The 25,519-nt window shown below is 40.0% G+C and overlaps 1 protein-coding gene across 1 annotated transcript in view; it reads left to right on the plus strand.

The window, feature by feature from the left end:
* The window catches only part of LOC139725816 (uncharacterized), a 45,563-nt gene that overhangs the window by 6,544 nt on the left and 13,500 nt on the right, over positions 1 to 25,519 (plus strand). The window contains exons 2-3 of the mRNA XM_071636898.1: positions 11,419 to 11,459; positions 21,742 to 21,796. Of these exons, the coding sequence (XP_071492999.1) occupies positions 11,419 to 11,459; positions 21,742 to 21,796 (96 nt within the window). The remainder of the gene's footprint in view (positions 1 to 11,418; positions 11,460 to 21,741; positions 21,797 to 25,519) is intronic.

The raw sequence follows: 25,519 nt of genomic DNA on the forward strand, positions 1-25,519 counted from the left end.
AGCTCCATGGAGCTACAACAGTAGCTCCGTGGTCTATCGAACCTCATCGGGGCCAAAGTATCCTTACCGGATCGTGCCCTTGTACCATCTGCTTATACCATGGGTCAAACTTTTATCACCGACTGCACCTTTACTACCAAAAAAGGAGCAGTGTTTATTGTGCAAATGCAAAGTAGAAGGTTGAGCTGTGATAGGAAAGCTTGAAGACTTCAACCACTCCCAACACGTCCAAGAAGAACTCACAAACATCAATACCTAGCCCCACCCAGCAGAACTCTCTATCACCAAAACTCCTTCTTACCAAGAACCGTCAAAGACTGGAGCAGATTACCCCAGGAGGTGGTCGAGGCCAATACCATCGACACATTTGTGTCACGAGCCTCGGCCCAGGATTAATTGCTTAGCAGTCATTTTTTATTATCTTTGATATTATCATTACTATAATCAATTGGCTCGTCATTTTATTGATTATTTATTTATGTATTTATTACGATGATGATTATTTCTGCAACTACTTGAACCATTTGAAGGCTCGCATAACTTAGACCTCCCCGAAAGTAACAGAATAATCAGCAAGTTGATTGTGGTCACTCTCACGGGAGAAGAAGAAGAAGAAGAAGACTTCCCGGGTTTGCTCCTATACTACACGACTCGATTTCTCTGTGAAACAGAAGTCTCTCAAGAAACTCTCTTTATGAAACAAGTTTGGTAATCCTGGCTCGATTTCAGACGAATTTTATCAATATTGAAATTTATTGGAGGAATTTGTATGCCTGTTCAGAGAAGCAGCGTTAAAAGAGAATGCGAACGCCTCGATCGACATTGCTTGCAAGCTTGGTCTCAGTAATCCCAGCTTAATTCTTACGGCTTAGTGAAGAGGCGTGTTCCTCGGGCCATCTCTTCAGTTACTGTACGTCATAATGGTGTCAAGACTAGTTGTGCGTGCGTTTTCATGTGTGTGCGTTCGTGTGTAAGTGTAGCATTCTCTCTCCCTTCCTCCCTCCTCCCTCTCTCTCTCTCTCTAAATGTATATTCACTTTTGTATTACATTACATATACGTCAGCGAAAGTGAGAGAGAGGGACAGTGACGATCAAGATACGGAGGAGCAAATGGAAGTCAAACGCGAAAGGATGTTACATAAGGTTAATATCGTTCGAATAGTCAAGGTAGAAGCGTATTTATGTATAAATGATAAAAACAACAGCCGTAATAAAAATACGGTATCTGTTACGATATATCTCGGTATGAATCACAGAGCAGGCGTTTTGGCTATTAACGAGGTAAACGTAGGCTTTCTCGATCAGTGGGAGCAAATTAGAATACCATTGATTTGAATACTGCCGGCATCCTGAACGAATGAAGCCAATAGGACTGGACTCATGGCACCAGAGTGTAGTGTCGATTTGTCCTATCTGATGAGATTACAGCGAAATGCACCACAGACAAATCAACCGTAATTCCTAAAGCGTGCATGGTTGAAGGACCGAAAGAGATTCTCATTATCATGAGAGGTTCGCAGCAAATTTCCCGATTCTAGCCATTTTCAATTGAAAATACATATCTGATATCTCACTTTACATGCTGTCGCATATAGACAGCATTGATGTGTATGAAGAGTATTGATGTATACAGCACTCATTTAACCCTTTGATTCCGAGCCATGTTAGTTCCCCGGAGATTCATCACATGGTTATAGTGAGAAATGGGTTAAACAAGGCTTGGGGCGTTCAGAGTTGGGCAAAACATCATAGCCACCATGTCCCTGTTGACACAAGTGTAAACTTGGTTACGATAGGGGAATGACATTGGGAGATTCTCTCAGAAAGAGATGTAACTAAAACGATGAGGCCAGCCTCAGACAGACCAAGGTTGGAAGCAATAATGGTAATGATGTAATTTCAATAATGGTAGTTATCAAGACCACCCCCCCCCCCCCCGATTAATAGATCTAATACACCAAAGCACCAAACACCAAAGCTACACACCATACGAAAGACAGTAGGGGCATCATCAAAGGCTTGGGCAATTTTTTTATTGCTTTTTCCCCCTACAAACTCAGAGGTTTGGCATTTCATTTAGTGCGTCACCATCCGCAGAGGAGAGATTGGCCAATGGCATTCAAGACTTAGAAACCCGCGCCACAAACCACCATGTCGAATCTTTCATTCTACGGAACGTTAATATCAGAGCACATAGCTCATAGCCAGCGACCATCTTGATTAAATCATCTACGATCAAGTAAAAGCACGTACCGGTGTATGGCGCTGCACTCTAAAGACTTCCTTCTCTGATGAAACCATGACGTCATGGCAACTATTTTAGGGTCTTCCCTATATTGGGCGCAGAGCTTATTGGAAGAGCTTTAACGGCAAAGTGGTGGAAGGCCGATGTAAAATATTAAAGCTGACTAGAGTGTCATATACAATGCCATGTATAGATCTACGGGATGTACGTATATTCATACAATATCATGTGTGTGTGTGTGTGTGTGTGTTTGAGTGTGTTATGCTGCATGTGTGTTTGTTTCTAAATGCAGGCGTCTTGTATTGTATGTGTGAATGTGTGTGTGTGTGTGTGTGTGTGTGCCAATATGCGTTGATTCTATACTTAAATATTTCCATGGGGTTAGTCTAAATAAGGCTACTTTGCCTTCCCATCAACCCCGTCACCTACTAACTTTTTATCCCATTATGTCACATTGTCGTGATAATTTTTGTTCACTGTTGTCTTATCTCTTTTTATTCATTATTCGAGTGAAAATAGATGAATGAGTGACTGTACGACAGTCTATCTGTCTACTTGTCTCTGCTTTTTTTGTCACACACTTTCTATAATTTTGTCTCTTCGTAATTCACTTTGATATGAGTTTTGCTCCTTCTGTTCCTTAAAATGAAAAGTATGCTGATTTGATGGACTTTCTGAATAGATTAAGTATACATAAATTATATGTAAGTATCTATATGAATGAATAGTGTGTAATGAATGAATAAATGAATCCACTAAACAATTAATCATAAAACAAGCGTTGGACGAGCTGATGTCTGATAATGGAGATGAGTTCTACCGAGTGAAGGACATAGCAATGATAGTAGCTAATCAAAACCACGGAGATACAGCTTCCTGACCATGTTGATGCCAGTGCCTACGTATATACACTCATCCAAGCTAATCAGTATTAGTACCATTTTCCCCCATTGCCACTATGAAAAAAAATATAGCCAAATATTTTCAAGCTCTAAATTACCTTGCTTATTTTGCTAAATATTTGTCCTTTCCTTAAATCTTACTAAGATCTTTGGGACAGTGAAAAGAGACCAAGTATAAAGGGAATAAAAACTACAAGCACGTTCATAGGACTACCATTAAAGTAGCCCACTCTGTTGACTCTGATAACATGATAAAAATATTCAGTGCATCCTACAACAACCACTGTATATACATAAATTGCTAGATATGTGAAAGCAAATATTATACATGTACCTTAAAAAAGTAAATCTATCCCTCAACAGATCCATATATCCACCGTGGAAGCTCAAACTTGATTATAATGAATGATGGTTCAAATGATTGATACCAGAGAAGATACCTAATTTACGAGTGACAGTTTTTGTCAACATCCGTTAGCGGATGTAGCTTGCCATCCATCTCTCCTATTTTCCTTGGAGTACCAGAGAGGCTCCGTGCGGAGATCAGTGTCTTAGAAGACATCACTCTTTTCATAGGGTTTCACCACACGAGCTGAAAACCACATTGGACATAATCTGCTCTGGCAGAGCGTTTGGTTTCCAAGGCAATGTGTTATCGGAGCCTATCGGCATTCAGGCGTGTACGCTTCATCGCCTGCCAGGAACAATGAGCCTTCTCTCGAGAACGCACCGCATCACCTGCTCGTTACCATAGCAACCACAACTGATCCCATCAGCTCTTGCCACGACCATGCATGCACATACGTCTTTACAGGTCTTGGACTATGTAATGAAGATGCATCACAACAAGAAGCTTCAGGGATGATTGTCATCTGAGTACTTTACGGCAATGTAAACATTGTCATCATTCAATGATGGAGACAGAAAGCAGGGAGTTGGAGGAGACGAGATCTACAGGCAAGTAATGCACCGACTATTGATACTTAGCTGTTTTGACGTCAACGACGCACGTATACACTGATTGCCGCCACGTTCTCTCTCAGCTCTGATGACCAAACTAATTCATTACCGTGCCCATAGGTCCTCTCTAGTTTATCAAAACAATTATCATGACAGCGTCCGACTGCCAGCACAATGTCCACTAATGATGCTAATCAGACAAGATGAGTCTGGTGATTGTCTCAAATAAGAGGTAGAGGGCCATTTTGGTCGTCATCGTCGTTGCAGATTTGGAGGACACTTAACCAGTGCCAGACTCTTTTGTTTCTTCACAGTGGCATCAGTAAAGAATGTCCGGCTTTTTCTGTACTTCCTGCTGTTGTTTGCAAGCCATCCGGTAATTCGGTGCGGAACCATTAGAGACCAGCTATCTTCATAGACACAAACATTTTCATGGTATCAGACAACATCGCAAATATGAATACGAATGACTCGGTTCTGCAGTCCACGATTTGAATACCATCTAGTGCGCTTATGGTCACAAGATGACCCTGGTATCACACTCGCACATTTCAACACGATATCTCCTGTAAGAAATATTAGTCGAGGAAAATGATAATAATAATGATGATAATAATAATAATAATAATAATAATAATAATAATAATAACAACAATAGTAACAATAACAATGATGATACATTTATAAAGCGCATAATAAGCATATTCTTCTCTATGCGCTGTATAATTACAATACAAAATATAAAGAAACAAATGAGTAGTAAGTATAACAATCAACAAAATAGCTACAATAATTTACAGAAAGGGGTAATGAATGTTAATCTTAATCAAGGAAGACGGAAAAGGTGGGTTTTAAGAATGGATTTGAAATTTGCAAACTTGGATGCACGTCAAATATTTTCTAAAAGCGTAACTTTAAAAGGGTGATCATAAGGGTTCAGAGCTACTGGATGGTATACTTAGAAGACGACGGTTTGACTCATAAGGACTTGTTTGCATTGTAAAGCGGGTTTCACATGATTATCATTATCTCAGTTGTCCCTTTTTCAGTGTTCTACGCCTACACCAAGCGAGGGCGGGGAAGGAGGGTGGGTGCCCACGGGAAAGGAAATCAGTCATCCCCGTGGCTCTGCAGAATTTGTAAAATATAATTCATTTTCTCAAGATTTTTTTTTCGTACATTACCAATTCTAGTACTTTATTTATTAATTCTCAATCACGTCATACATAGTCTCCATCAGCATTGAATTCAATTTTAAATGTAGTGTTAGCGATGCTGTCGAGGAGAATGTGACGTAATGCATCGTGGTTATCACTCCCACAGCGATTATGATGCAGGATGACTTTCAGATCGACGGTGATAGAGTTTCAGCGCTCTAAAAGCCTTTTGAGTTTCAATGATTAAAGGGATCGAACATTGCTTTGATGCCCACGGATACATTCAGCGTGCGGCAGAGCCAAAGCACCGCTCGCGTGCCCGCTGCTGAGTAGGAAAGTGATTAAACCAACTCCACTCTGTCATGGAAGCCATTCCCATTCACGGTTACCATGGCGATTTGTCTGGCTAACATCCTGCCTAAATAGGAGGAGGCGGAGAGGATTCCATGATTGATTGAAATTGGGTGAAAATGTAGATGGACTGACATAGCAAATGCCGCTACACGAGACAAAAGCATACTGAACGAGATAACGGATATTCCGCTAATTCCTACAAGCAAGGTAGACAATGCGAAACAATGAGAGAATCAAGCATCATTGTAATTCCTTAAGTAATCATTCTCAATTCATAAAAAACGGAAATTTGATCGAATGATGAAATGCATTACTTTGTATTACTTTATATGGAAATAAAATCATTTTGAATTGAATTGAATAAAAATGCATGAAAAACCTGGCAACAAACTAGACGCCTTACATATGGAGAAGAAATTGTATTACGAAATTACAACACAGAGATGGTTATTCTCAGGAATAATGCAAACATTTATCGCGATTGAGCGACGCAATCATTATATTGATTATTCTAACTATTAGAACAATTTCAATAAGGAGAAATATAAGTAAGTGTGCTATTGTTGCCATGGTCGGTCATGAAGGTCACAGAAATTTTGACTCAAAATCATAAGGATTTTAAAAACTCATTGTGAATCTAGATTCTGTTAAACTGTCATGAAAGTTTGATTTGATTTGATTTGATTTAATTTGATTTATTCTCTGTATGACATTATTTTACAATCCCATCAATTTTCAGCAGTTTCACTAAACATTGTATATACAAAATCTATAGCATTACACAATTCTCAATACAGAGGAGATAAATTGTTTTTTTAAAAACGCCCATAAGAATACTAAAAGTGTGCAGGCAAGAATAATATTACCCAAAACCGTCGGAATGAAATGGTTATTGTAATAAAGCGATTGTGAAGGGGCTGAAAAAATTAATACCGGAGGTATATGACGCAACAAGTTTGAGTACGTGGCGAATCATGACGTCCATCATCTTATCATGCAAACCTGAGTAAAATGACATGAAGTGGGTTGTGCTTTGTGCAATATCACAATCACTGAAGGTCAGAATGAACTAAAGCAAATCTAGCTTTAAGATACGAAGTCCGGCTTTCGTTGAATCGCAGAGCGCTTGTACCAAGCGAATTAATGATATTTCGTCGAAAAGGCTGTCGTTTGCTGCCACGATGTTCCAATGGACACTCCTCACATCTGTGTAGAAAAAAAAAATCATGTCATTACAGAACCCATGCGTGAGTGCATCGCGGAAGAGTAAACGTCAAGTGCTCAAACCTAATGTACATCCGCTGTAAACAAATAGGACTGCTCACTTAAAGTGACTTTCGATTTGCTCGGAGAATGTCACGGATATGAGTTTGAGCAGCCGAACTCTCACGGTAGTGAATATGACTTGGTGCAACTACACTTGGTGGATATGAGTTTGTACAGCCGCTCTCTCGTCTTAATGGACGGAGTTGAAGCGAAAGGCTCTTCACGTCAGATTTTTGTTTTCATGCGAACATGATATGTACTGCGAATATTGCTTTTTTCCATTCCTTAGGAAGATTTTATTGGACTACAGTGCAAGTCAGCATAAACACAGCGCGTAAGAGTAACATAGACCAACGTTATACAGTAGTAAGAGTATACGCGAATACGCTCGTATTAATATGTATGCATACTATTAGTTCGCGTTGTTATGCATAATGTATAATGTAGGCCTGTGTATCTGCGTAGAAATATGTTTGATAGTGTTTTTCTAACATGATCTAAAGAATCTTGCGTCTTAGACAGATTTAAAAGCTGATGGCGCCGTTATTGTATTTACAATTCCACTTTTTATGTATAACTGTACATCAATTATGTAATTTATATTACATTGACTCTTTAGCATTCCTCCCCATTTCTAGCATTTTCGTTTACTCCAAACGTTTTGCAAACTTATAGATTTCGTTTATTGTATATACGCTGTAATGTTAATGGTATGCATTTATTTTCTGTAAATATTCATATTCATGTGTTTCTGTTGGATATGGAAACAAAATACATGAAATGAAATAAGTTACACATGACGAAGACAGTTTTACACACCTGCTTGAAAAAGAGTTTTCCCCTAGTCGTAACAAAGTAATCACACATATGCACGCGTGCGCGCGCGCGCGCACACACACACACACACACACAATGATAAAAAAGGACATAAGATCTGGATGATTAGTAAGAACTACCAGAGCTTTTGTAATTACGCATTTGTGTGCTTCTCATCAATCATTTCATAGCTCAATTAGTCAGAGTTTAAGTACGTCATGACTAACATGGAAACCTGCTTATTAACGTCATCAGCTGATCATCGCCATTACAATCAACCACTACCATTATCTACATCCGGGTCTTCTCAATTCCTTCCGCCATGATGTATTACTCCATGTAAAACTGCAGGGCGCCTTTGGAAAGCAGTTTTGTATATTCCCAACTGAATAGTCCAGCCCTGCAAGAGAAAATAAAGGAAAATTCCCTCCTTCTCTCTAACACTTTAATTCTCTTTTCTTTTCTCTCTGGAAGCTACTTCATTCGTATTCAATAACAAGTGCTAAAGAAAGAAAAAAAAAATCAATTTCCATAATAAGTTAATAGTCGTTGACGAAACACACTGAACTCAAAACACAATCATTTTATAAGCATAAAATCCAGTGTTAAACACAACTTCGAGTAAACCTATTTGGGTCATACTAAATATACGATACAGACTGATGGAAACGAAGTGGGATGTGTCGGGTTGATGGTACAATTTTGTGGGCAGGGTGAAGGAACATCATGCATAATGGATGGGGTAATCTTGCTGGCACTAACCAGAGCCGCCCCCGATAATTAGACTCGCTCTACTGGAGTGCAGCCAGGGTGGACAGACGGTGCACACAACATTGATAATTCATCGCTTGTCCGTTTAAATCTCCTTTTTTTTTAAACTAGGCGTCTACCTGGACCAGGGTGTTAAACGTCTTCTCACTCCACTGGTGAAGAACATCATTCTTCTCTTTGTGATTATCATTCTTCAAGCATTGTCAGTGAACTTTCATCACGGGTGAACTAGATTGCTCGGCCACATCAAACTATAAGAGGTTATGATAACAACTTCAATGATAATATCCAGGGTAGCCTCTTTAACCGTGTTGCCACTACTCTTCCAGAGGGCCCTGCCATTATTATTACCCCAGCGTTGCCAGGTACCCATTTACAGGCCTGTGTTGAGATGGACATGGTGGGTAAATAATCTTGTCCAGGAACGTAGACACTTGACGGGTATTGAACTCTGAACCTTATATTGTAAGTCAAGAGTCTTATCCACCATCCCACAGTACCGCCCACGGGTGAAGACTCCACTGCATGTGTCACAGTGCTCAGTGTTTCTCTAAATAGCCCACGTTATAGTCTAATGGGGTTGTTTCTACCTCCTTAAGAATTATCCGTATAAATTCCCTATGATTTATGAGTCATCTGAAAAAAGAGAAAAATCCACAATCTTTGTTGTGGCGATTGATATTCATTAACCCATCCCCTCCCCCATCACCACCATCCACCCACCCACCCCATCCCCTACCACTACCGCCATCACCCATCCACCTCCAAATCCCTTTAGCCCGCCCTCTTGCAGCCGCATGCAGTTGATCAGTCTACTCAGTCAGCGAATCTGGAGGATGTTGATCAGACACGCCAGGTCTGTTTAGTGACGTACAGGCCCCGGCGGGCCATAACGGATATTTAGTCTAAGCGGTATTGATGGACTTCATTGGGTGTAACCGTCCTACACGGTCAGATTGCTTAACTGGCGGCTCTCATCCCACTCAAGTGAAGCGATGCCTATAAACTGTGACAGCGTTACCTGGCAACGCATCAGCGAATCGGCAGGGGTTCATCGTCTGGAGTAGCTTGATTCTACTCTGTAAAATGGCATTGAATTCCCTGAAGGAGGGACAGTATTATCATCATAATGTCCGCTGAATCGTTTTAATTGAATCTGCGCATTTTAATTGAATGAACGTCATCACAATTTGTGTCGGTACAGGCGGGATTTTTCTATCAAGATGAATGAAAAGATGCTCGCAGTTTCGTCCTTAATTGAATTCACTGATGACGGTATCTTACAGATAATTTGAGTTTCGTCGCGATTGGCAAATTGGCAATTAAGAGCTCAAGAAGACTGACGTAAGGCCATTGTGATGGACGATACTTCGACTGTCTCCGAAGAGTTTTGCAGAATTTGCATCATGAATGCAAGACATGAATTACGAAGCCTTGGAGAGCGGTGTTTTGTTGATAGTGGCGACGTGAGGCGAGCTTCCTCTCGATCTCGCAGTGCTCGTCACTCAGTTATTTACGATAACTATTCGATCTAATAAATATTCAAACAGTCCATAAACTTCTATGATGGATTATGTCTGTATCGGTTTCACCATTGACACATACATTCTCACAATTTCTCAAAATATCAGTTGCCCTAGATACTGCAATTGTTGTCATCGCTCTGCGTTATGGTCCTTCGAAAGAATTGATTTAATCTTTCAAAACAATTCTATTCTATCCAGGGGAAAGTACGTAGTGGCCATTGAGTCCACACTCTAGGCTGTCTCCTTGAGAATACGCATACGATTAAATTTCTCTCATCTACATAACGTATTAATCTCCCAGCATCGCAGAATATTTTAATGCGACAAGATGGAGCGTTGGTTTTTCTTTTTTCGTCTTGTCGGTCTCTCGTTGACATGACTTGAGCATGGTGAGGCCAAGGACATCCCACTAAAGTCCTTCTCCACTGCGTAATACGAGGCAGCACAGCCTGCTTTACTGGCTATAGCTGTATGGGGGCAGAATTGCCAGCAGCAATGCAAACAGGAACCACTCGCCAGTGCTGGAGATAGCGTGGTCGGATCAAGCCGACTTCCATCTACAGATAAATATCGCTCGTTCTCGCGGCGAGATGCTGGCTGGCTTACAGGCTGACATCGTTGATGGAAATAGGCTTCCCTCCAGCAAACTCTAGGGTCGTCTGTGGTCTGCGGGGGAGGGGGGATCTAGGGTGGGGCAGTAAGAGGTTTGCGATGAATGTGGGGGCGGGCTTTTAACATATCGGTTCCTCTCTTTCATCTTCTTCATCATTTTGTGAATTTCAAATGAATCGGAAGGCTACTGACTTCGATAAGAGGCGTACTGAGAATTGTTGGGTAAAAGTGGCGCCACGTTCTGAACAAAATTTTGCTTGTCGCTTGTTCCTTAAACATATTTTGATTAACACAATTTTGTTATGAAAATGAATTATTCCAATGTGTAATATGTTTTTCATCCGTACAACTCCACGAGTTCTATTCTAACTGTGAGTTAATGCCCATTTAATTGCATATGTTATGTGACTAACAACCAACAAACTGAATTTACAATACATATCTACACCATTCATTAACAGTTAATTGTATATTACACAGAAGGCCCAAATGCATTAAGATTATACATCATTGTTTTCAAACCTCATGATCTATGTCTTCTAACAACAAATGCTTTTGCTGTTGTTGACTATACGTTATCGATTCCATAGAATCTGTAGATGTGATTAAGGTATTAAGTGATAGCAGGGATTGTTCTCTGGTAGAGTGTATCGATATCCCGCTTTCAGTCTAATTTCATATCATATTCCAACAAATGGAATAACAAATCTTGTGGAAGACATTCGTTGTACACTACCAATTGTATTACCAATGCATTGCGATAGTCTATTTTAAATTTTCTTCTCTACTTTTTTTTTCTCCCTCACAGAAAGCAAACCAAATGACGGACAAGAAGAGGACTTACAAAAGGTATATTTCCTTTCGAGTTTTGTTCTGTTCCTCCTAGACGAAAACATAGACACGATAGACGTTGATATGCAAGTGATAGCAGAATTCAGAGAGATAGAAGTTTCTCAGAATAAGATTCTGTCACTCAAATGGTCTATTATCTAGAATTTCTTTGCAGTGTCATCTTTGTTTCCCTCTCTTCATCCTGGATACTCTTTCTGTTTTCTGCGTGTAGAATTATATCCTAGTTGGGGAAAAAAGAATGAAAAGACCGATATACTATAGCGAGCTAAAATTGGCGTTACCTTGTCTCTTTGTATACTTGATAGAGCTCTGACGTAAAGGGAACGATCACGTGACTAACTGGATTCGATACACTTAGTTACAAAACAAATTTAGCTTGATACATTGTTCTTGTATAATCACACGATGATGAAGGGGTTATGATTTTGCATAATCTATATGTTAATTAGTAAAGGTCTGTTCCTTGCCGTCCATAATGCGACGAATTTGTTCGTGTCTGTAGCAAAACAAAAACAAAATGATAAATCTAATACTGAAGACTTTAGACTTAGCAAGTCAGGCCTACATTTATATTTTGTATTTAAGATAAAAAAAGTAAATACAATCTCGATGCCCATCAGTCACATGATTATTTGCGTAATCTTCAGAAGAAATGCTAAGGCGCTGATTTCATTTCACTGACTAAATCACAAACGACACCGGAATAAGGGAATACCGTGCAAGGTATTTGTTACAGAAGATGACATGCATTCATAGTGAATGTTAAGACTCGTTATCATTGGCTGCACTGCAATATGTCTCTTAGAGGAAGATGAAAAAAAACGCTTCCCTCGGATGGCATTATTGTTCATGATTTTAACAAGTGTGGCTGAGTAAATACCATTCAACAGCATCAATAGGCGGTCAAACTCAGAGAGAAAGAAATAGTCAGGATGCGATTGAAAATCACTGCGAGCTCAGCCTCACGCAGTATGATAATAACCCCACCCCAAGCTGCGCCTGTTCTCCACGGATTGCCATAGCAACGGTAGAACGCTGAAAGGAGATAGGACGAGCAGTTACTGATGGGGGAAGTGAAGTGTACTAGACTTAGGAGGAGCATTATCCGCAGTCTATAGCACAATTTCAATGTCACACGCTGGTTGTCCTTCACGTGTCTTCCATTGCAAATGCAAATTTCCCTCTTACATCAGTGAGAACATGGTCACAGTTTTGTGCATGCACACAAAGTTTGCAGAGCGGGGAGCGTTGCACTTTGTTGTTGCAGCTTATTTATTTGTTTATTCACGGATTCAAGACAACACAAGAAAATGCAACTTGTAGAAAAAGAAACAACCACACGTCGTCAAAACAGCGGATGAGAATACGTGTCATAGTCACAGGCAGCCTTTCTCGGGAAGTAAATGGATGTTTTGTGTGCACAAAACAAAGCCATGATCAAGAAAACAAAAACAAAAACATATCATTCAAAGTATACGTGGCGTTTCGACTTAGATGTCTGGGTAGATGGTGACACCGCAGATTTATTAAATAAAGTGAATCAGACAATTTTCCCCCGGGAATCATCGACGCTCGACGCTCAATGCCAAGGCTGCAAACGATTCGGACGCCAAGGACGCGGCTAATTCCTATTCATTTGTGTCTAAAAAAGGAAATTTAGTGAATATTGTATACAGAAAATTAAAAAATGTACAAGTCGATGTGAGGCTTGTGAGGTGATTGTATCATCTCATCGTCCAATCTGCACATGTGGTGGCGAGTAGGATCGCTACATTTCATTAAAAAAAAGATGTGGAAATTTCATAACTTTCTTATATCAGGGTATAATTTACTGAACACTCGATCATCCTTTTCGTCCATTTCTTCTCAAACCGTTGTAGCCGATTTGAACATTGCATGGACCTGTACTTTGATATGAGTGCATTACATGTATTCTGTGTATACAGCTGTGGGCAAACATTGGTTGGTTAAACTCCACCATAAGCAAACTAACATCGAATAAGCAAACAAAAGTGGAGAAGATTCAAAATGTTAGTTGTCCTTGAGTGTAAATCATCGGTTTCATTAATTACCGATCCCCTCGTTAAAGTAGAGTAGTTTGAATTGCAAGGTAACCACTAGCTCCATTATGCCATGGACTACCATCATCCGTTTCCATGGAAACGCGAGGCAACGGACGAATGGAAACCATGATAAAGACCTGGTGACGGCACGTAGCCAGGAGAAGGCTCTTGGGTAATACAGAAATGCCTCGTTGAAGAGGGTTTGATGGAAAACGAAGATTCTTACCATTGCAAGAGTACAGCTCGTAACCACGACTTGATTTAATTGTATGTCTGTGTTGCTCATTTCATATTGTACCTCCGACGTATTCAGCGAGATGTTCCAACAAAAACACACACAGACACACATACACCACACACCCAAGAACATCACTCTCCCTGCCGCTTTTCTGTCTCATGTCACATTCAATTTCTTTTAAATCCAATCTAAAGTCGATTTCTCCTGGCCACGTTCAGTCACCACTAGGGAGGAGAACGTGTCGCGTCACCTTGAAGACATCATCTCTGACAAAGTTCAAAGTTCTTTTCTCCATTGACAGCCATTGTTCCCCCTTGCTCATCTCAAGTTTCCTCCTCTTTCTCCGGTGTCCCTCCATCTTCCTTTACGCCTCTAGCGTCGAACTCGAGTTGCCAAGTCCCCGCTGAGAATGCTATGCGTGATGATACAAACACCTGGAAAGAAAAAAAAAGACTAAGATGCTAAAATTTCGTCCAATCATGAGAAAAAAAAATAGAATGAAGAAAAAAGAAAGAGGAAGATATAGATGTAATGGCATGAAGAGGCTGAAGGGCGGTGTATGATTCCGGAATTTACCTTCGATCCAGTAAGCAGAAGAAACGCGCCCGGGCAGACGTCACTGCGATGCGACGGCGGAAAAGGATAATTGCATTAACCTCCCTTTGTGAGTCCTGCTATCTCCAGAGGGTTCGGGTGTTTAAAAAGGGCAATCGAGCTCACAGCTCCAGGAGTGTGAAACACTCTGTCTATATACTCAGCAGCCTCATGACTCGCTAGCAGAAAATAGAATGGCAACGGCAACAGCGGTAATAAAGTTTGCGGAAACTGATAAATATCATAAGAGGTGACGCAAATGCCTTTGGTGAACAACTTATTTTGAACAGAACTTTTAAAAGGACATCGATTAATGCAACGGCCTTAATACAGTAATTGCCCTCATTTTAACTGCAAATTTTTACTTTCTTATCGCGTTGGGAAATTGTCATTCTAGGTATACACACCATCAACCATGACATGTATATAGTTGCTCATCGTCACTGCATGATATTCACATATACAACGAATTGAACAGCGACCAGCGCCTGTAAAATTCGTTTTCACCTCTAGAACCACCAGCTTGACTGTAATAGTTCTAGTTTGATAAAAATATAGATTAATCTTTAAGTGCGGCTAAGAAAAATCAATCTAGAGCGGAAATAAAATGATTGATGAAAACTGCCGTCACTGACCGTGCTCACTGTGACGAAATAAGGAGAGACTTGGACTTAGAGAGAGGAAGATGAAGATAAGGATGGAAGAAATAGGAGGGTGCGGTGATGATGAAGGTAGAACGGTAACGATTGTTACCACATGCATGACATGGCAAATTCACTTATCCCAGAGATGGCCATCGAAATTTAGAACTCATCCGCGAAGTTAGGGAAAGCTGCAGTGAGTGACGTGTGGAGATAACACCACCGCCTTCGCCAAAATGCCACGACCTTTATGCCAGCGACTCGGCGAGATAAATGGAGAGCATATTGCTTCAAGAATTCCAATACCACCGTTTATTTCTGATATATCCTTACTCGTCTCTTCCCAAGATAGCTTTACACTTCTCTGTTTCTTCAACTCACCATTAAATTTAGATTAAGTCGTCTCTTTGCTATTTTTGTTTAATCTCGTGAGTGGTTATAGCAACAGGTGATTGGAGTCAATAATGTTTAAGATAAAGGTGTATATTTTTGATCTAAGAATATAGAATTGTTTTTAACTGTACCCAAATACAGGACAATATTATAGGCAAAGAACAGAAAGATAGAGGCATATAGTACATGCAAAGAGAGACTAAGTTAACATATAGTACATGCAAAGAGAGACTAAGTTAACGACTGGAAGAGGGGGAAATAAGATGAAGAGAAGGAGAAGGTAGAGAAAACGAGAGAGATATACTGTGACAGGAGACCTTTCCGAGGTAACCTTGTGAAAAAGTTGCAGGGAATTTGAGCTTAAACATGATTAATACATGAAAGAGAAACACTGACCAATCAGGATGCAAAACTGTCTAGCAATCATGTGTCGGGTTTCAAATTGTTCCGCGGGGACCAACCCAACAATTTCTGGTCGTCTGAAGTTATCTCCCCTGCGTGCAACTTTAACGTGATTGCCCGCGTAAAACGAGGTTAAAGAGAAATAATTTCGAGCGAATTGTCAGCATCTACCTGGAACGAATTTCCTAACGGGCCATGTCAAAATTGTTCATAGGGGATCACAGGAGAGTGGAGTAAAGCAGTTACGTCAACATCGTAGACTTAATGTAGATTCGCAAATGTGCATAGTAAAATATATGAAACGAATAGATTCAAAGTGAGCTAAACCTCTCCACACGTACTTAAACAACTCTCCACGTGGATTTAGTTCGACTAATAAACCTGGACTTTCGGCCGCCGTTGCTGCTATCAAAGGCAATTTCTTCAGTTGACTCAGTCGTTAAATGTCAAGCGCTTATAGAGGAAAATATCTCACAGGAAATTGAGGGGGCGGTGGAATGAGGCGGGCTGGTCGCAGAATGACGCTACTCTTTCTTTACTTTCTAAACATGATTGCATGACATTATCTCGCGGTGTTGATAATCGTTGGAGTCTTTTTATGGGGGAGGGAAATTCGGTCTAAAACCCCAACTAAGGGCGCAAACGTGGAATACCTTGTAGCTATCATCGGAGAAATCATAACTATATATAGATAAGCGGGAAACAGTGTCACGCTCTAGATTCCAGAGCAAACGTTGCGTTACAACGACTTCGCTTTTTGAATTCAATATAAAAAATGACCCACTCACAATGTTTATGGTTACAATTAGCTAAGACAAAGATATAGATTTGCCGCAAACGAATTAGATAATTGATTAAACTTTGCTTTCACGCTTTGAAAAAAATGACGCATATATAGCGTACAAAAAGATTGTAATAATCAGTCATCTCTTGACACAACTAGGCCTTTAAACATGAATATTATCAATGATGGGGTTGATTGACAAGTAATAAAAATAATTATACGTGCTGTTTTGATTCATTAGATAATGTTTGACTCGAACTACACTTTAAGTGTGTGTGTGTGTGTGTGTGTGACGAAAACTGCTGCATCAATTGAAAAACTAGTTGTCAAAATATTTAATCTATGATAAGTATATGAGGCTTCCTTATTCATTCCTTTATTGTCAGGTTGCCTGTTACGTTTATGCATCTATCGTTTTAGTTACATGGTGTATGTGCGACTTTTTAAAACTTCCAATATCTCGCAACTGTACTCTGTCTGTTCATGGGAACAAAAACGATTATCTAAGATTGCTTAGCCATACGTTGAATATAGGAATGTGTTGTGATGGCAGGCAGGAGGTCATGGCGATAATGCTTATATGAAAACGGCATATTTACTGTAGTCATGGTCTGAATCCGCCGACGAATAATTAATTGTTCCTGTGATTAGCATTGATTAGAGGAGCTTCAGCGCCCCGTAGTCCCCCCGGCTCAATTTGCCAGCTTTCACTGGAGCACAGAAAATTGTCTTTCTAAGAGTTGGTTTCATAATTTGGCGCTTAGAGCTAAATGTCAGTGCTCCCGTAGAATGTTTTGCTTGTTTACCGCTGAGCGCCATTATAAGTATTGCCCATATGCACTACCAGGATGGTTCACGTGTACTCTTGGAATATTGTCCGCGAGCGAGGCTAAGAACACATCAATTCCGGCGAAGTTATTAGAAAACAGGTTAGCGTTCATCCGTTGTGTGAATATACTGAACTCTCACCTCTGCTTTAGAAATGATATCATCGATGTGCCCTTTTATAATATTATCATTTGTACGTTTTTATTTTCATCATGTGGTCTAAACATGATCTACATCGAATTTTCTGCGGGCCCTTTATAAATGGCATTGCTATTCTTTTTTTTTTCTTTTTTTTTGGCGGAAACTGATGCTAACAATGAATATGCGAGTAATAGCAGTGCGACAAAATGGCCGCAGGTATAGGGATAATGGTGGGGTGTGGGATGAAGGGTGAAAAGCTTATGCAAGCAAAACTTATATACAACATCTAAAAGCTAATGAAGTACTCGGACGTCCATAATCTCAACAAATTTGATTCCTCTGTTGATGCACAGCATTGATAGAATACTGGATTACAGTTCCAACAAGGAGGAAAGAAGTAATGGCTGTGGGGGCTTATTTGTTATCCCCGTTTTTCTACGCCACCTGACTCAGCTTATGAAAACAGTCTAATTTCCATTCCAATCCACTTCAATCCACTGCACAGGGTTTTGGGGAGAAAAATCTGGAACTTCGATAATCAGCATTCACATAAAGTGGATTTTGCTCCCACTCTCAATTATGGCATATAGTGAAGAGAAAGAACGGAGGCACAACGTGCACGTCTGTCTAAGTAGGCTCCGATGACACGCAACCAGATAAGAGGCAGAAAAATCAGTCTCGAATCGAACTGCTGTGGGTTCCCCTGTCGATACCGGATATCCTCGTTCCAGTCGTTTGGCATATTTTGGGTCGTTATCGGACAGACTTCTGCCCACGCTGAGGTGTAAGAGGATGGAACGTCGCCAGGCTTCTCAGAGATGGTTACCCCACTCTACCTCTCAGCGATGCAAGAAAACATTTTACCCTCAATTCTCGTGATTGTTTCAAATTCAGCGCACCGATATTGAAGAATGCATCAACTTAGTTTGCATCCGAGCACTGAAAGTGAAAACTGAATTATTTTCTCACAGAACTAGAGGTGTTTTTTTTTTATTTCTCTTTCTTTGATTTCACTTGTGCATTATTGATCCCGTACGCCGTACCCATCAATCTAAAACCATCCATCACAGATGTAAGACATATCCGCCATATCTTTGGCTTTTCTCTATAATCCTTGAATGTTTGTCTATTCGACTTCCAAAGAAGCTGTGTAGTATTCAAAGCAATTAAAGCAAATTCTATTTACCTCATTCACGGCCTATTTCACTCGTTAGCTTTCTACTAACTTGTATCCATTATGTTGAACAGGTAAATCTTTAAAATAGATTTAAAGATATAAATACACCTAACAAACCTTATTTGAGAATTTGACACTCATGAGACTTTGAGACTCATGGTTTGTTTCATTCATCAATGATTTTTGAAGGAAAAAAAAAGTTTGACTTCCGTATTATTTGGAGGACCCAAAGCATGATTCACGTAGATGGAATCTATGAATACAAAATTTGCGAATTTCCTAAAAGTGCATTATGTCACCCAAATAATTATTATGGTAAGTAAAAAAAGTGCAAAGACAAAACAAAATAACAACTGAAGAGCATGAATTCAGCGAGTGGATCTCATGCTAACATGGCAGGCCTTGAAAGTGTTTCTGAGAGAGCCTTTCTCCAAGCCAAATCTCTACGAGACGATCAGTCTTTCGTCACCATGCTCGACTTGGCTTTCCACACGTCGTCCATCGAGCTCTTTATCTTGAGAAAAAAAATGCTTTACACTGTCTTATTAGCGGATCAAGAAGGAATATAAAATCAAAGTTAATATTTGGGTTGCCTGTCCCATCACTATGGGAACACATTTTCATGATAACCATCATCAGAACTCCCTAATTCGTGGCGCTGGTTGTTTTTTCCCCGCACTAACACTTTCTGTGCTGGAGACAAGAAATAAATTCAAGAAGGAGTCAAAAGATGTGAAAGATAGATAAAAATCATAGCGCGAAATTTGACGCTTCATTCCCATCAATGCGCCCTAATTCTCTCGCATTGCATTCTCTCAACCCATGCTGCTGCTTTTTTCCCCTCTCGATTGTTCGCAACAGTTCACAAGCTGGGGTGGGCTTGAATGCTTCATTTACCCCCTAGAATGATGGGTTGCATGTCTGATGGATGCCCCTCCCTAAGCGAGCCAATGGGGTATAGCTAATTATATGGGGCACGCAGGTTTTAAACCATCACCAACCTATCGCCTTCACTGAGAGCACGCATATCTAGAGCAACCTCGGCATACGTGCTCCTATTAAATGTGATGCATTTCAATGAAAGAAAGGCCGGTTATTTTCGCCCCTCTTCTTCTTCTTCTTCTTCTTCTTCTTCTTCTTCTTCTTTCTCTTTTTCTTCTTCCTCTTCCTCTTCTCCCCCCCCCCCCCTGTATTAATCATCATTCTTGCAAACACTGCTCAGGTTTTAATTTAACAAGCACCATTGGGTTGCAGTGCCCATCAAGTTGTACTGGATGGAATGACAATGTTTTTACCAAAGATTTACAGGCAACATCTTATTTTTCATTCTTTTCGTTTCTTTCTTCAACGGTGATATTCTTCACTATCCAAAGTGCTCTTAAGTATGCTCCTGAGAAGTACTTCCCCGTTATCAAATGCATCATAGCTGTTACATGTTTTCTGTTTCAATAAGACGAAGCCTTTTTAGTCTTTTTCCCATAATAGTCTCGAATGATCTCATTGTTAATTTGTTTCCTTTGAAAAATATCATTCAGTGATACCTGAAAATTTGTAGTTTCCTCTGAAATCATCAAACCCTAAACTGAAAATTAATGATATTCCTGGATTGAATGTATAACAGTCATATAGGATTATTCGCTTCACATGCGTGGGCGTCGGAAATTGTTTTGAGTATGATCTTTAAAATTCCTTTTGATTCGGTAGTAATCACTTCCGAAATTGGCCACGAGAGATTCTACAGTGAAATGGAAAGTTACCTTCACTGAAGATGATTGAAAACAGTGAATAAATTTAAAGATTAGTTGAATAAATATTGGTATATTGGTATAAATGCAACAATAAAAGAAGGCTTCAAGAAATCAACATTATTTATACAACGCGGGCCGTAAAACGTAAAGGTATCTTTAACGTCTTTCACAAAGTGACACCGATACTCAGTAATTAAGACTTTCACTCCAAGCGAGTTCATTGTTTAATTGACGTCAAATACTGCTACTTAACTTCGCGGGTAATGTTTCTATAAGCGTTGTAAGCTCACACGAAATGTGGAGTGTGTTATGATGAGAAAAACACCCTTCAACAATGTACATGTTTACAAGAAATAAAAAGACACTTGCAATATTCATACAAACTATATTTAGTGGTTTAGAAGCATCTATTAAACCACGTGCATTCTTTAATTTTTCTGGAAGTGGTGTGGGTTCAATCGTGTTCTCTGTTATGGCATAATACTCGACCAACGAGGCGAAAATCTTTAAAAGATCGATTTACCAGGAGGAGGTTATAGCGAAGAGGGAGCGTGCGCAAAAACACGCGCTTGGTTAATATTTGACGAGACACGTTTCAGGGCTGGGCGTTTGTTGGAGGTCAGCAAATGGTGGTTGAAGGAGCTTGTCCATAAGACATCACCTAGGATCTTTGCTGTGTTTGTCTTCTTCCGTGAAGTGTAGTGGGCGGGCGGATGCGGACACAAGGGTCTGCGAATAGGCACTTGCAACACATCAGTTGCTCCCGCCCACTCTATGACCTTAAAACACTCTGTCGTCGCCATGACAACGATTATCCATCGTCTGCCCGATCACACTGATAGGATGTTTGTGTTTCGCTTCGGACCTTTCTCGTGCACCTGCAAACTTTCATGAGGATTTTTAGCGTTAAGCACCGGACTGCATCACCACAGCAGTATTTATTCATCACTCATCTCTGCAATCGAGGCGTGATCCTCATAATTACTAAAAATACCGAGTCCAAAACTACGTGCAAAACTTTATGGGGCAGCTTCGGTCAAAATACACAAAAATTGCAAAAGCAATACGACAATCGTATTTATAGATAGAATAGATTTTACCACCTTGCTTTTATCCGAACCAGCTGGCTGCCAAAATGCTATCGTATGAAGATATGAAATCACCAAAAACTGCGCTCTTCAAATGTCTGCTTATTGTTTGTTTGCCTTTCGTAGCATTTTTTGTGTTACATTGTGAATTGACTTATTCTTTTCATTTCTCTGTTTCATAGGTTGACTCAGCATTGACATTACAAGATGAGGACACGCAAGGGAAACAAGTTCAAGGTGAGACATCCAGCAAAGAGGGTAGTCTTAAGGGACCAATGAACCAGAAATACAGCTATCAGTTTGCTTCCATTCTAAAGTATTCATGGTTTGGCGGTTCTCAGCTGGCGAATTGGATCTCTCAATTTTGAATTCTTCATGAACACAGTGATATTTATTGTGATGTTCGAATCAATTAGTAAAAAGAGCTAATCATTACATGCTGATTCTTCAATCAATACCTCTCAGTGTCTGGGTTATAATACCCAGCTCCCATGGCTGTATTACAAGAGGTTTGCGGAAGAGTCAACAAAACTCGGATGAAAAATGAAAGAGGCTCCTACGTACAGAAAAATTATTTTCTAACCTTATCGGTCAATTCGTTCAACTTGTAATTAGTCAACTCACAAATTATTGCAATGGTCAAGTAAGGTCCGAACATTATTGACGATGAGGATTTAATGGACTTCCACTTAGATATTAACACTTAGAGGTGACTCACTACGCCCAACAGTGAAACCAAACCGGCAGACTGACGTCTATTGGCATTTTTGTAGTAACTTTACAGGCATTCACAATTCAAAGTTCAGATAGGTTCTCAATAAAATTCTGTCAGGTAGCTTACATCTTGAACAAGTAGCTGAGATCGTTCTTGCGATCAGATGGTAAGAGTTTTCCAGATAGCGTAGGATGAGGAAACCCAAAATTTACATCTAGATATAAGGCCGTTTCATTCAAAGTAAATATTCACTACCTACTCAACTACTTAGTTATCACCAAAGAAAGAAGGATGCCAAATATACAAATCACATCGTGATTAAACGTGGCAAAATCTTCATAGGTGGCCACAATTATCCAAGGACATAAGAGAAGCAGATACATCTGAAAAGCTTTGGTGTTTGAAGCGTTATTACTCGAACATATAGGCAAGTCTGGAATAAGCATGTGTCCATGTACGCGATAGAAGGTGACTTGCCCTATAACACCTAACTCATTGCCAAAAAGATGGCAAAATATCTAATTCATATACACGAAAAAAAAAAGTGCCCACTCATAAAACAAAGAAAGAAATATCATGCACCAGATGTGGGTTCGAACAAAAAAAAAAGATAGAAGAAAGCAGTGGCGGATCCAGAGGAGGGTGCACCAGGCGTGCGCCCTTTCTTTATCTTTAGTTTAAACAAAAGAAATTAAAAAATGGGAGGTAGGGAGCGTGCGCCCCCTTTAATTCTGTAAAGGTGCCTCCCCTTTACGGAATTCCTGGATCCGCCTCTGGAAAGACTTGGAATCACTAAGTTCATGCACCGGAGAGTAGAATGTCCTGGTGGGTATACACAGAGTATACGCCCCAGCTCCATACACCTAGCAGCAGCGGACCCATCCATTGTCACTGTATTGACCATTTACACGAATCCCACTCCCAACTCCCTCACTGTATACCTCCCATGGGTCTTGTCCTTTCGTGTGCAGGATTTTAATAGAAGTGATGCGAAGCTACGAACCTCGCCTGATTTCACCAAAGGAGGTTCAAAAGATGGCGTTCCAACTGGCTGTAATTAGTTTTCATATGGATGGACAAAAAGAAATCAACAGGTGCATTTATGCCTTTGATGATTGGGGTTCAATGCCGCCGTCTTGCTGAGCAATCCGAAGATTCATTCTGGACGATAGTAATGTCAGCTTTATTTTGCTTGTGTATTTATCAAATGAAATAAAATTTAACTCGATGAAAAAAGCATATTCTGACTCAAAAGCATGACAAACTGACACAATTCTCCACAGTAAGGATCGGCTGATCAACGAGGCATACCTCCTTGGGCTGATTAAACTTCCACCGTCCTATACAACAAATGCAATGGCGCTATCGGTATTATATTAGATATAAAGACAACCCTGTAGAGAGCCCTGATTGCATGCCTCATTTTACGCTGCGCTACTGCTTGTCATGATATCCAAAGGCTACTGAGTCCATTAAAGTGTAGAAACCAAAACGTTACGGAAACAAGCTTAACTTTAGGCCGTCTACGTCTGTACATATTGAAGTCAAGGGCCAAACGATCATATTATCTTTTATGTCTCATATAAGATCGACAAAATGACGTATTTCTGGATGGAATAACTCAGTGGGATATTCATTCAGTTTGGCGCGAGGTTCTTTTCACAATATGGGAAGCGCATAATACTGGGTTAGTTTTATGAGTCTGTGTGTGTATAGAGACGCGCAGCGGGTCTCTTAAATTGCCCCGGAAAATATGGCGGGTTATCTCGACGAGCAAATTATTCAGTCGACCTCACGCCCTAATGAAATTTTTGCCTCATCACCTCTTCCACACACCGCTCTTTCAAAAAGGGGAAGAGGCTGGCAGGGATTCTTATTTTCTCTTTTGTCAGGAATGCTCATTTCAAACTAGTTGGACGGTCCTTATGGTTTCAACATGGCTTCCCGATATACCATCTCATCTAGACAGGGACAACGAAAGATAAACAAGGCTTCAAAAACATCATCATGAAAGATCGAAAGATAACACATCTTATATTTGTTTTATGATAAAAAAGAAGATACTACAATATGATACTAAGTTACACCATTATTTTTGAGACGAGATTAACGTTATGTGGTTATTGATACAATATTATCCGGCCCCGCGGTATCATAAGCATATTTACAGAGGCGGTTGAGGAAAAAAGAAACAACAACATGATTTTCTTTTTATAGTTACATTTAAGATTTATTTGTTTTTCATTTTTAGTTTGACGAAAAAAAAAATCGCTTTTATGATTTTATATGACAGGTAGCTGTTTCAGACATTGTCAATCCCTATACCTCCCGTATTTTCACCATAATCTAATATATTAGCTTTAAAGACGAATTGTCATAAAGGGGCGTAGAATTGAAAATCGCATCTTGGTACCAAAATCGACGGTAGCGCTTTTTTACGACCTTAGCTTGGCTACAATTTAACACGCACACACAAGCACGCACGCACGCATACACACACACACACACACACACACACACACACACACACACACACATTCACACACGCACAGACTCACATTCATCCTGCTTTCAAAGTGCTCCAAGATTAAAACTCGGAGTAGATACTTTTTTCTTTCTGTTTTTGCGTCTGACTGTCGATATCGGTTGCCATGGTGATCTCTGACGTAAATATGTGACGTGGGGACATTTTGAGGGGTTTCAGCGACCAGCAATGTTCTCTTTGTGTATAATCGATTTATCGATGAGACACATAATGCCTGTGCGGACACGCGCACCAGCTCATACCCACAGCCAAACACACACACACATACACACACATACAGAGACACACCATGCACACACACATACACACACACACGCACACATACAGAGACACACACACACAATATTGCTCATTAGCCACAGTTATGGATTAGCTTTATCAACATTTCCTCAATTACCTCATTACGGTTAATAGCTAATAATGTACTGAAGCTGTATTTTGTAAACATTTATGAGTTTTCAATATCTCACGTTTGAAATAGAAATAGCAACCACTTTCGAACCTTCGAGTCATGGACCCTTCTGTTCTTAGGGTTGCCGTATAGAAGTAATTAGTACACTTGTTATCTAGTTTTTCCAATGCTCAAAGACAGAATTACATGTTACTGTACATCGTTTTTGCATGTCAGTCAGTTGGTCTAAGTCAGCATCGAAGTTTTTTGATATTAAGTGAAACCTTTAGTACTTTATATCAATGTTTT

This window comes from Diadema antillarum, unplaced genomic scaffold, assembly GCF_040938485.1.
Source record: "Diadema antillarum isolate AM-2024a unplaced genomic scaffold, OU_Dant_1.0 seq00000059_RagTag, whole genome shotgun sequence".
NCBI lineage: Eukaryota > Metazoa > Echinodermata > Echinoidea > Diadematoida > Diadematidae > Diadema > Diadema antillarum.